We start from the raw sequence: 13,147 nt of genomic DNA, 5'->3' as shown, positions 1-13,147 counted from the left end.
TGTATCTGTGATTATTTAGCAGCTTTAATCACCTGCATGTATCACAGATACATGCAGGTGATTTGCTGTGTCTTTACAGTGCCGGGTATAAACCATATAGGTGATTCACAAACTTTCTTGTGTGTGTCAGGGCTGAGAAATATTTATTAAGTCAAGTCAAGTCATTTTTATTTGTTTAGCACTTTTCAAATTACAATGTCTCAAAGCATCTTTACATAAAATTATGATGTAACAATGGGAGCTTTAATTTCAAAAAGTCTTAAAGGCATCTTTATGCTTTTCGGATGAATAGTGTCTTTATCCGTTGATTCTTCATTTTATTGAAAATGTGACTTGTCTTTAGGCCCCAAAAACAAATCTTTTTTTGAAATGCCTATGGAGAAAATGAATGGGGGATATCTCGTGCTTTTCCTTGGATGTTTGAGCCGGGATGTCCGGAGCGCTCGTTGCCGTGGTTCACTTGTTTAGACCTCTCGAGCTTAGATGATAAAAATGCACTTTTTATTAGTTTGTAGTTATGTATTTGTTATTATGTATTTATATGTTGTTATTTACTTTTAATATATATATATTTACATTTATACAAAAATATATAAATTTGTATTTATTTATTTATTTATTTTACATTTATTTGTAAGTTAAAGCAACTTACAAGTGAGGAACATTGCAAAAACAATTTATCCTAAGAAGGCAATAATATAATATTTGGTTTAATAGAAAGCTTCAAATATTTTCCTTCTTTATAAACTGACTGAAGTTTTATTCATTTTGTTTGTGTGTGTATTTATATCATGTCCAACAGTTCTATAAAGATGAAGCAGATAGACTAAATAAGAATGGCATTCCTCATTTCTTTCACATATGAACAAATATGGACATTATAACTGAAATATACATAAATTAATTGGAATTTAATCAAGAGCTGATGAATCATAACTGAATTTAATCATGATATTGTGATGTATCGTGATATATTGAATTGTGACATATGGTGATACGTATCGTATTGTGAGGTGCCTGGCGATACCTAGCCCTAATGAAGAGACTGAATATATAAAGAATGATGGATTTATAGGCATCAATTTGAGATGTATAATTCTAAATCGCTGCATGTTTCTCTGTCAGGCATCCTAATCCGCCTCCTTGTTTGCTCATTATTGTTTCATTTGTCACACCTGCCTTGTCTGTTTACCTGCTTGATTTCACTCCCTATATTAGGCTCCTCGTGTTTGCTGTCCGTTGTCAGTTCGTCTTGTTTTCAGTTGTGTTCATGTACCTGTCCTGTCTTGTCCCATTCTGTTCTGTTCTGCCCTGCCTGGTCCAGTCGGTCCTGTTCCCAGCCTGGATTTCCCTTTGTCCCCTTTGGGGTTGTTTATGTTTTTATTCCCCCTTGTGGTAGTTTGTTTTATTAAAGCATTTTGGTTTTTGAACTGCGTTTGTGTCCTTACCTCTGCCCCCAACTCGTGACAGTCAAACATCATAATCTCTCTCTGCTTTTTGTTTTTGTTTAATACTCCTACTGCACTTTATTTTTATGCTGTTAACAGGGGTCACACAAGGTCCTTAAAGTGCTTGAATTTAGTTTTCAGAAATGTCAGTACTGGAATACCTGGAAAATCTCCTTGTTTTGGACATTTTTTTTCCATATAATGTGTGTCCATCAAATATGAAATCCACAAACTCGAAATGTATTGAATAATGTCTTTAATATTCCTTTCTGTTCTTTTCCTTTCTGGCAGATAAAAAATACAAATATTATTTCTAATCAGACATTAACCGAGAGACTTCTCTTGTTAACTGTAACACAGTGTGCTAGACCATGCTCGCTGAACTCTGAAAGTGATGGTACCATTTTAGTAATTGTTATAGACTGTGGGAGGAGAGGCAGGGTCCTCCTCGACGACGCCCACAGTGAACGGCGAGCCACAGGCCAGCAGAGTCTCCTCCACGAATTCGAGGAGAGTCGAGCCACGCGTCGCCGGTGGCAACATATCGTATATTGCACAGAATCGTGGGATAACCACATTGTCCCATTCCTAATTTCCACTGTTAAACAAATTAAATAAGTTATCCAGAGTGTGAATACTGTGTGTTATAAGGCATTTTATTTTCTAAAAGTCCACAAGGACATAATTGCCCATAGTTGTTGAAACACCCCTTAATAATTATAATAAATTAAAGAATAAACCTTTAATAATTTGATTTGCACATTAAAGGAGGGATTAAATTGTGGAAGCACTCAAAAGAGAGAGTACAGTGTCTAGAGTTTCAGAAAAGTTTCCTGTGTTCACCAGAAGCTTCGAATAACAACGTCACTTCAGTAAAAGGTAAATGGTGTTCCTCTTCAATGCTGTCTGTAAAGACTATTTGAGTTTAAATGTGTTTGTATATGTGAGTGCAAGTGTATGTTTGTGTTACCAGATGGACTAGTCGATGGAGGTCAAATCAGTCTTCCTTCCTCAGCTTCAGACCCTGAAGGAGCTACAGAAAATAACCCGACCTGACCAAAACATTTAGGCTTCTTCATTCAACAGCTGCAAAGCTCAGCCAAGACCACATACATTACAATTATGTAATGTTTGAAGGTAGTATATGTTACAGGGACATCTCATTTACAGTTTTTCTCAAATGCTAAAACACAAAAGCCAATCCTCTAAACCAAATGACCAGTTGTCTAAACACATTTACTAAATCTAGCCATCATTTTCCAATATCATAAACACATTTCACATGAAGACACAATTCACAAAACACAATCCTCCGTTCTCATAAATCTTAACACATTTTTTCCTTGCTAAAACACAAGTTGCAAAAGAACTCTGCTCATATTCTCAAATGAAAGCTCATGTGATGCAAAATGCTTGCCACAGTCAGCAATATTTGAACACAATGAACACACCTGGCGTCATTCATTACACACAACGACTCAAAATTGAAGACACTTGTTGCTAATGCTGTGACCACATGTATAAAAGCAAGTTCAGAGTGCACAGTTTGCTGAAGATTCCAAACAAACACAATGGATGAAGGCAGAGTCAGGGGAAGAGGAATTCGAGTCAGAGGAGGGAGAAGAGCAGGCCAACGAGGAAGAGGAGGAGGCCAACAAGGGAGAGGAGGAGACCAACAAGGGAGAGGAGAAGGTCCAGAAGGGAGAGCAAGACAACCTCGCAGCATCATTACGGACGAGATGCGAGCAACAGTCATTGACCATGTCATTGTCCATGGCATGACAATGGCTGAAGCAGGACTAAGAGTCAGTCCAAACCTGAGTAGGTTCACTGTGGCCACCATTATCAGGGCATTCAGACAACACAACAGGTATTCTACTCTATTGCTTTCTTTGTCACAATACAATTTTACAAGCCTGTGAAGTAGTCTATTGGTTTCAAATCAGTTGTTACTGTATTGTAAAACATGTCAATTGACAATACATGTTTCTTTCTTTAGAGTTGAAAGAATGCCACATAGAGGTGGTAGGGTTGCCATATTTACAGTGGCACAAGAAACCCTCATTGTGGATATGGTTCGTGAGAACAACCTCATCAGAATCCGGGAGATCAGAGACAAAGTAATTGCCGATAATGTCAACTTTGAGAGCATTGATGATGTCAGCTTGGCCACAATAGACCGAGTTCTTCGGCGCCAAAAGATGCGGATGAAACAGGTCTATAGGGTTCCCTTTGAGCGCAACTCTGCGCGACACAAAGACCTACGTTACGAGTATTTGCAAGTATACATCCATGTTCACAGTACAGTTAGTGGACATACTGTGTTGCTCAGTGGCCTACATTACTTCTGGACAATACTGTGCTACCTGATTGACTGTTGTTCTGAACACCTGTGCACTTTCACATTTTCACAGAGGATATTACAGTTGGACGTGATGGCCAGACCTCATGAGTACCTCTTCCTGGATGAGGCTGGCTTCAACCTGCAGAAACGAAGGCAAAGAGGCCGTAACATCATTGGCCAAAGAGCCATCACTGAGGTTCCTGGCCAACGGGGGGGGTAATATTACTCTTTGTGCGGCCATGGGTTTTGAGGGGCTGTCCTTGGGTCTTACAACACCCAACGTCTCCTCACCTTCCTAGAGGAGCTAAAAGACATCCTCCTGGACCGCCAACAACACCATCCTGGGCCCGCACATCACATTTATGTGATCATTTGGGACAATGTACGCTTCCACAGAACAAACCAAATCAGAGAGTGGTTCACCACCAACAGTAACCACTTTTCGTGGAGATGGAAGGTTTATGACAGACAACCATACACTAGAGAACCTCCTAAGGGCAATGGAGCTGGCCTGTGTTGACATCCCTGTGGAGGCCTTCCAAGGATGGATTCGCCATTCCAGGGCGTTTTTCCCGCGGTGCCTGGCGAGAGACAATATAGCCTGCGATGTGGATGAGGTGATGTGGCCCGATGCAGCTCAGCGACATGATGCCGCACAGTGATTGTGGTGTGTGTGTGGTGTGAATAAAGTAAATAAAAAAACTTCACACCCTGATCATGTTTTCAAGAGTACTGTTGTGTGCAATAGATTCTGTTTTTGCATTGAGTTGTGTTACAGTAGTGTACATGCAGAATTTACTATAGATTTATACTCTTCATATGAAACTCACAAATCTAAATGCCTAATCCTCTGCAGAGATCTAAGAAGATCCATTACTGTAAAGTTTCTAAAAATATGCATTGGCAGTTATGAAACAAAGAACCTGTGTTTTCAATTGTTTTGCTGTAGTGTGTAATGATGTGTATAGTGTTTACATTTTTGAAAGCTTCGAGCTGCTCTTTTGGTGTGAAAGTTTGAGTTTTGAAGTGAGAAGGCGTGGTTGTGTTTATGTAGCTTTAGAAAAGGGTGTTGTGTTTAGACATTGGGGAACATGGAGGAAACGTTTGTGAAATGTGTTTTAGCATTTGAGAAAAACTGTAATAACTTATTATTAACTTTAGGCCATTAGAACAACCTCATTAACCCTAAGACCAATAGTAATAGTGATGCTGGTCCCACTTTATATTAGGTGTCTTTAACTACTATTTACTAACATTAAAATTAATATATTACAATGTATTTAATGTGTAACTACATGTTGTTCTGCAAAATTCTCAAAAGATCCACATTTGCTGCTACTGAGTTTGAGGTACAGGTAGGTTTATAGGTAGAGGTAGGGTTTAGGGTAAGGGTTGGGATAGGGTTAGGTTTAGGGGTAAGGTTAACAATGTAATAAAAGATGTAATTAAATGCAGGTACTTTAAATGTAAGTACAATACAACAAAACGTATGTACATTATAAGGACAGTGTATCAAATGCTTATGTACATAGTAGTCAAAGACACCTAATATAAAGTGGTTATGTGATGCTTGCCTATAAGCTCATAACCGAAGAACAACATTGTTGTCTCAGGAACATAATAAAACCTATACAAAATGAATATGTAACAAAATAGCTATATAAAAAGCAAAATCATTCATAACTTATAAATCACTCATCAACTAAACATGCTAGTGACATCCCTGCTCTTGTTCCCATTGGGATAGATAACACCATAGAACCTTCAATTGTTTTTCAGGTGAGCTGTTGCTGAGTGATACAAGGCCAGCGAGAACAAACAAAATATCTGCTGTCATAGCAACCATGTAGCTTCCCTAGAGGAGACCCCTGTTCCCAGTTTAAAAAAAACACATATAGGCTATCATATTTCCCAAGCAATGATATTGCTCTGTAAATAACATCTGTGGTATTATTCTTGGCATATAAAAGAGAGGAAGAGACTAAATTAGATCATTCAGGAAGTTCAAAAGTCACAAACCTTACATAATGATCATGTAGCATTATGATTCATCAACGAAAACTTGGAAGACCCAGTTGAGTCACATACATCTATCATTAGATAGTTTATATTGGCAAGATAAGTTCAGTTATTAGAGCCAAGAGTGTCCTTAAGTTGAGGTTAATTGAGGTTAACAGATTTACCTATGAGAAATACTCATTCTGAGTTGTTCATGGCAAAGTTCACAAAACATATTACACATAATTTTGAGTTAAATACTGTGACAAAGAATATATTTAAGAATTCTGTAATTCATCCAAAAATGGGATAGTTCACCCAATTTTTTTTAATTCTCTCATCATTTACTGGCTCTCATGCCATCCTAGATGTGTGTGACTTTCTTTCTTCTGAACACAAATATTTTTTGAAGAATATCTCAGCTCTGTAGATCCATAAATTGCAAGTGAATGGTGGCCAGAACTTTGAAGCTCAAAAAAAGCATATAAAAGCAGCATACAAGTAATCCATACGACTCCAATGATTTAATCCATGTCATCAGAAGCAATATGATAGGTGTGGGTGAGAGAGAGATCAATATTAATTTTTATTATCAATCTCCACTTTCACATTCTTCTTTTGTTTTTGGATAGTTGCATTCTTGCATATCAACACCTACTGCGCAGGGAGAAGAATTTATGGTCAAACCCAACTTAAATATTGATCTGTTTCTTACCAAATCTATCATATTAGTTCTAAAGATATTGATTTAACAACTAGAGTCTTATGGATTACTTTATGCTGAACTTTATATGATTTTTGGACCTTTACCATTCACTTGCATTGAGTACACCTATGGAGATGAAATATTCTCCTAAAAATCTTCGTTTGAGTTTAGCAGAAGAAAGTCATACACATCTGGGATGGCATGAGGGTGAGTACATGATGAGAGAATTTTCATTTTTGAGTTAACTATTCCTTTAAGATACTAGAGGCCACGCTATATTGTGAATATGGTCACAACTAAGGGATGTTGTTGCACGGCTCTAGCATAACTTGAGTACCTTATTGCTAAAATGGCTACAACATAATATAAATGTATAAATATTATTACATTCATGTTATTGAAACAATGCAAGATCTCATGTCACTGTGAATGAGCTCTCACACAAAAAAAATTACTTACATTTTGGGGTTGCTTCTCATCGAAACCTTACATATGCCTACAGAAGACTTGGAATATGACATATGAGTCACATAGACTACTTTTGGGCTCTTTTTAAGTTGCAGTAGCCAGGGGAACAGGCTGTCTGTTCAATTTGGGGTGTAATAAGATTCCAAAGTAAATAGTTATTGTAATCGAATTACTTATACAGAAAATAATAGTATTTACAGTATGTTTTTTTTGACAGCAAAAACTATAGCTTTTAGAAAAAAAAAAGCTCTACCAAGTGGATACATTTGGAAATGCCATCTTCGAATTGAAATGTGGATGGGAAAGATGGAGATATCTGAAATCTATGACCTATTTATTGTCATGTGACGCAGTCATGTGATCTATTCAACTCAAAACAATCAAGATGGCAGCCCACATTTTTGCACCGTTATTGTGCCTGTTAATTCATTTTGGGAGCATTGTTAAAGATAATTGTTACTTTGTATAATGTTACTTCACAATGCATTCCTTCATGGCAATGCAAAGTTTACTCAGAATTGCTGTTTGCCAACAAAACACAAGGACAATTGCTGTTCAGCCCATACATGTAATGACGTGATTTTTTGCATGTGCAGTAAGGGGATTTAAGCGTTTTCAAATGTTTTAGAGTGGATGAGCAACTTTGGGAAAACGCTTGAAAACTTCAGTGTGGACAGAGAGCATTTCAAAAATGAAAATGCTGTTTTCAAATGTATATGGATTAATGTGGACATTGCCTGTGACTTCAGAAGGGAGTGTGACAATGAATAAAAAATAACTATAGATGTGATTTTAAACACATTGAGCGGAAAAACAAAAACATTTATTTTAGAAAGTAACTTAAAAGAAAAGTAATTAGTTATGTGATTTCTTTATTGATAAAGTAGTCAGCAAACTAATCTGATTGCAGTTTGAGAGAAGTAATTTGTCAATTGTAGTGGATTACTTTTTTGAGTAACTGGCCCAAATCATGTACCCTATAATCCAATTAGCATCCAGGACTGGAACTATCCATTTTATAACAGAAAATATGGCATACGTTTTATTATCTGACCTGGAATAAAAACATTATTGTCTATAACATTAAGAGGGAACTTTGCTGTATTTTGAGTCAAATGCTGCCTTAAATAATTGTTTTCTACTGGCAATCAATCCCCAGTATTATTTCTAATCATTGGATTCCATTGTAGATGGCCATTGGTCCATTTATTGCTTTTTGCTTAGTCATATTTCCACCAGAAAAAAATGTAATCCCTTTTTGGAGTTTGGCTTTTAGAGTAAAGTTCACATCTAAGAAGTTTAACAAAGTAATAATGACTCAACAGTCTGGTTTTCTTTGAGATACCTTTGGCACGAAAGTCGATCTTTCTTCAGAATTATTATACAGATGTAATACCTCCTTACATACAGTTGGACTTTGTCTTATGGGCTACAGATAAGAGCCTCGCTTCTCATGTGTGTGTGTGTGTGTGTATATTTTTATGCTACAATGTGGGGACCAAATGTTCCCACAAGGATAGTAAAACCTGAGATCACCTACATTGTAAAGCCCAGCCAGCGGTCCCCACGAGGGAAATGGCTTAGTAAACATACTAAACCATGTTTTTTTTTTTTTAAAATGTAAAAATGCAAAAGGTTTTCTGTGAGGGTTAGGTTTAGGGGATATAAATTATCATCAGATCTGTATAAAATTCATGAAAGTCTATGGAGAGTCCCCACAATGATATAAAAACAAATTTGTGTGTGTGTGTGTGTGTGTGTGTGTGTGTGTGTGTGTGTGTGTGTGTGTGTGTGTGTGTGTGTGTGTGTGTGTGTGTGTGTGTGTGTGTGTGTGTGTAAATATGTCTGTCAGCATAGCCTTTTCAGTGTGTAGTGGCCACCTGCTCTGTCTCATTTTGGGTCTTTCATCTTGTGTACTTTCAGTGCTATATCTTATTGGAAATCAAAGAGAAAGAGAGAGAGATGAAGAGAAGGGTATGAGGAAGAGAGAGAAGGAAAAGGGGGAAGTTTTGCATGTGCTGAATGTACTTTCTTAAAGCCTTTATTCATAATTTTACCAGGGTTTGGGCTACAGTGGCAAAAATGTCCCTTATATTTAAATGTTGGGGGAAAATGCCTATGTATCAACATTCCTCTGTAGTTTATCCGTTACCTTGAATTTAATATGTTGTTAGCACTTTACGATATTTTAATTAAAAGATTCAATTGAAAAATTCTACATAAATGGAATGTGCTTTTGTATGGTTAAGACAAAATTGCCCCACGACGGTGAAAATGCCACTGAAAATCAATGTCATGGGCAAATATTGCGCATTAAAAAAATAAAATAAAAAAAAAGGTACATTTCTGACGCTGCTAATTGGCCTACCTCACATATTCATGATAATTTCCTTAGTTTGGGACACTAATTTTAAAACGAAATTCTATCAAGTTTAAAGGGAAGGCTTGTTTTGTGTTACTTTTTATGTTCTCACTCTGTTTAGACACTAATTGAAGATGATTGCTTCCAGCAGACTGCATGAGTGAGTTATATATGCAGAGCTAATAAAGAACAGATGGCAGACAAGAAGGACTCGTCATCCAGAAACATCTACGACGTACAATATACAATAACGCTACAAATGTAATTCTTTCGCTCTCGTGTGTCATAATGGTCGACCACAGTCTTATTTACATAAAAGGTAATATATATATAAAGTTTTATATTTAAGTTTTATCAACACTTCTTTCACGTCACAGTCAATTAATCTGAAAACCTGTGTTTTTTTTTTCTTCTCTAATTTCTTATGCACGTGCCAACTCAAGCCTTTCAACAGCGCAAGAAGTTCTTGCACATGAATATGAATTACGTGCCGTGACGTTCACTCAGTCGGATTTACTGATTGGCTGAATGGAAAAAGTTTGTAAATGAGCTTGCGAAAATAAGGGTCGTTCACACTGAACACAGTTTTGCTTCTTTCTGCGCTATTTTCACATTGTTTTTCTAAGTAAACATGTGATAAACGGGCGTCTTTGACCGTTGCCACGAGTCCAAATGTTTCAGCGTGTTTTTAGACGCTATGTCAGGTCAAACCTAAGAGAACGTCAACTTTTAATAGCGCGTCTTGAGACCAAATAGGCAGACCGGAGTCCTTCAAATGAGGGCGGAAACTCAAAAGAGGCGCCACTTCCACTCACGGTTAAGGTTATGCAAAGAGTTCTGGTAGAAGTTCCTGCCTTTTTTTTTTTACGCTCTGCCTGCAGCTATCTTTCTCCTCGTGACGCCAACGTTGTTATTTGCGTTGCGTCTAGCTTTTTATTGGCGCAAAAACGCGTTCTGTGTGAACGCCCCCAGAATTAGTCTACTTTACTGGACTCTCAAGGATTAACCAAGCAACGGTATTATGATCTAATTAATATTCATTAGTTAAACCTTAGTCGTAGTAATCTCTTGGCCAAATTGTCGTATCTTGACGTTAGATGTAGATTAAGTACCTCCACGCCCTTCTTATTTGCCCCCGTAGAGCCAATCAAAGTGACCTTAGGAGTTTCCGAGCCAATGACTTCTCAGTCGGAGGTATCAGAGGCGGGGCTAAGGCTCTACCAGCGTTGGAGGAAATGAGGGACTTATCTCCGCCTGTAGTTGATGACATGTGCATGTTACAAAGTTATACAACAGTTTATAAGGTAAATTTATCACACGGATCGCAGGTTATGCGAGAGGTACCAGTATCTGAACTGCGGGGAGGCTGGAGACCGACATGGAGCCAATAAACAAAGATGCCAAAACCAACCCGGCTGCCACGGCGAATTTATTATCACAGATATTTTTCTGGTGAGTATTTATTTGTCACGAGCCTTTAATTTACCTCGCCAAATCAATAAAAACTACGAAATAGCCTATAAGATCAATCTAACTGAATCTTTTATTTGAAAACCCTTGTGGAAACTAAAACCAAAAGCCTTCACCGCAGAATTCAAATCATGCGCTTTTTCATTTCCAAGTGGGTATTGTGTAAAACTAAAGATGTGATCTATTCAGCGTTATTTAGAGTGTTTTAAGTGTCTTTCCGTCAGTCGCGTGACTGCTCCAGGGCTTGTTTCTTTTTCTTTTTTAATTTGTGAAAGCTGGTCCAGCTGGCCACCCACTGCTCTTCCTTCCTCACAGCTTCTACATCAGTCTGGTGTTTTCCAGTAATGACGCTTTTTTAAACAATGAAAGCTTTCCTGTCCCGGCAATGGCAGATGAAAGCCCTATGTCAAAAGTGGGTTTTTAGCTTTGTTTTCAAATCCTTGACTCTTAAGAACACCCTGTACAAAACGAATCGAGACGAACATACGTTACTGTCATCGTAAAGAGATTGCCTGTCTGCAAAACATGTAGCCTATATTTGCTTGTTTGGTTTATTACTGTGGTCACTGCTGTGAAACACCATAAGCTTCTGTTATCAGTCATCAATAATTCAGCATCCTTTGGCATGCACATTTAAACAAACATCAAGTCATAATTTATTGTAGGGTTGTCATTTTCTGATCGATTTCTTTATTCCATGGAACACAAAAGAAAACGTCTGGCATCTTTTTGTAGTTTCAGGGACTGAAGCTTTCAAGCTTCAAAAATGATGCAAAATCACCATAAAAGTATCGTAAGAATGGTTCATATGACGTGTACTAGGCTTATTCCAAGTCTTCTGAAGCCAAATGATAGCTTCTTGTGAGATACATACAAAATATAGATTTTCCAATTTGAACAATCTCGATATCGATTCTTAAATGCCAAGATCGATCTTTTACTCTATGCACAACCCTCTACTATAATAAGAAATCAGGAATAGGACATAGGAAATTGCTCGCATTAGCAACCAAATGTCACACTATGTGACTAAAATGTGTTACTATTGGCTGGTAAATGTTTAGATTTCACTTACCAGTGATTGTGTAGTATATTGGTGGAGTACTCAGCTGCGAGATCCTTTCACTGCATGTTGAGAGTAAAAGTTGTTCCGTGTTATGCATGTGTGTCCGAAGACGAGATCCAAGCGACCCATTTGTCACTGAATAATGTCTCTTATAATACCCCTTCGGTTCTCTTTAGTCAGTTGTTGATCAAAAACAACAACAAAGAAATATTTAATTATAATCACGCTTAGGACAGATGAGATAAAGCTGTTGATTCTCTCTCGTTAACATGCGCTAAGACGCTGTTTACAGAAATGCCGTCTTAAAGAGACTGTACCAGTTTTTAACACGTGTTGCTTTGTTGAGCATTTCAATTTCTCCCATTCATTTTAATAGAAGTGGCCCATCTTCTGCAACAGTTTATTAAAGCAGTCCGTTTTCTGTCAGACACCCCAATATAAAAAAAATGTAGTCTATGAGTCTTATTCACCATTCACTCTATGTACAATTGGTTTGATTCTGTATTTTATTTAGTAAATGCGATTGCTAACGTGGACATGCCAGCCATGGTTGCTGGACTACAGCATCAGTGGGGATTTCTTTAAGACTGCAAGGGAAGCTCAGCTTCCCCTATAATGTCAAAAAAATAATGGTCAAATATGTACTATTGTGTAAACAATTTATTGACTAAAAATGCGTTAGAACACGTTCATCTCGAAGACGAGTTCGTTCAGAATCAGCTACATTACATATAGCAGGTCGGCTGACTCGATTTACTTCTCATACATTCCCATAGCGTCAGTGCATTTCCCTGTTGAAGCCGAGCGTCCATTGACTTCAATGGGGCTGCTCTGAACAGTTTTTTTCAGTGCTCTGAAAATAGATGGTTATTGGATAAATGCTGCGATTATGTCCTGCCCAAGGACGCTCAGCGTCTCTGGGGGTGAATGAGGAGTGGGCTGGCCCGACTCGGGCTTCAGCGTGATGATTGGAGGATCTGTCGAAAGACTGCATCTCCTTTTGATTGACAGCTGAATCTGTACTATAAGAAGTCACTGAAGCTATTTCAAGCTCAGTCCCATCGCAGATTTCTCAAGTGTAGTCGAAAGACAAACTGCTGCAACCTATTTCTTTATATTTGTTTGGCTGAAATTGCTAGTCAATTTGCATAATACATTTACACAATTATACACCACATTCCTTGTTTCAGTTTTACCAAGTTTAATATATTTTGTTTTAGAGCGTTCGCTCGTTCGTTCATTCATTCATTCATACAGTAGGCTAGGCTAGCGTCGTGACGGGTGA

At 37.7% G+C, this 13,147-nt stretch overlaps 2 protein-coding genes across 2 annotated transcripts in view; both read left to right on the top strand.

The window, feature by feature from the left end:
- Positions 1-3,019: 3,019 nt before the first annotated feature.
- On the top strand, positions 3,020-4,012 carry LOC127646124 (uncharacterized). Its single transcript, XM_052129574.1, has 2 exons — positions 3,020-3,318; positions 3,448-4,012. The coding sequence occupies exons 1-2, from the start codon at positions 3,020-3,022 to the stop codon at positions 4,010-4,012; spliced, it is 864 nt and encodes a 287-aa protein (XP_051985534.1).
- A 6,579-nt stretch (positions 4,013-10,591) lies between these two features.
- Positions 10,592-13,147, top strand: part of abcc4 (ATP-binding cassette, sub-family C (CFTR/MRP), member 4) — a 69,069-nt gene continuing 66,513 nt past the window's right edge. Inside the window, exon 1 of the mRNA XM_052129746.1 lies at positions 10,592-10,778. Within this exon, the coding sequence (XP_051985706.1) occupies positions 10,705-10,778 (74 nt within the window). The 5' untranslated portion in view covers positions 10,592-10,704. The remainder of the gene's footprint in view (positions 10,779-13,147) is intronic.

This window comes from Xyrauchen texanus, chromosome 7 (genome assembly GCF_025860055.1).
Source record: "Xyrauchen texanus isolate HMW12.3.18 chromosome 7, RBS_HiC_50CHRs, whole genome shotgun sequence".
NCBI lineage: Eukaryota > Metazoa > Chordata > Actinopteri > Cypriniformes > Catostomidae > Xyrauchen > Xyrauchen texanus.
This window is presented reverse-complemented; position numbering and strand designations above follow the sequence as displayed.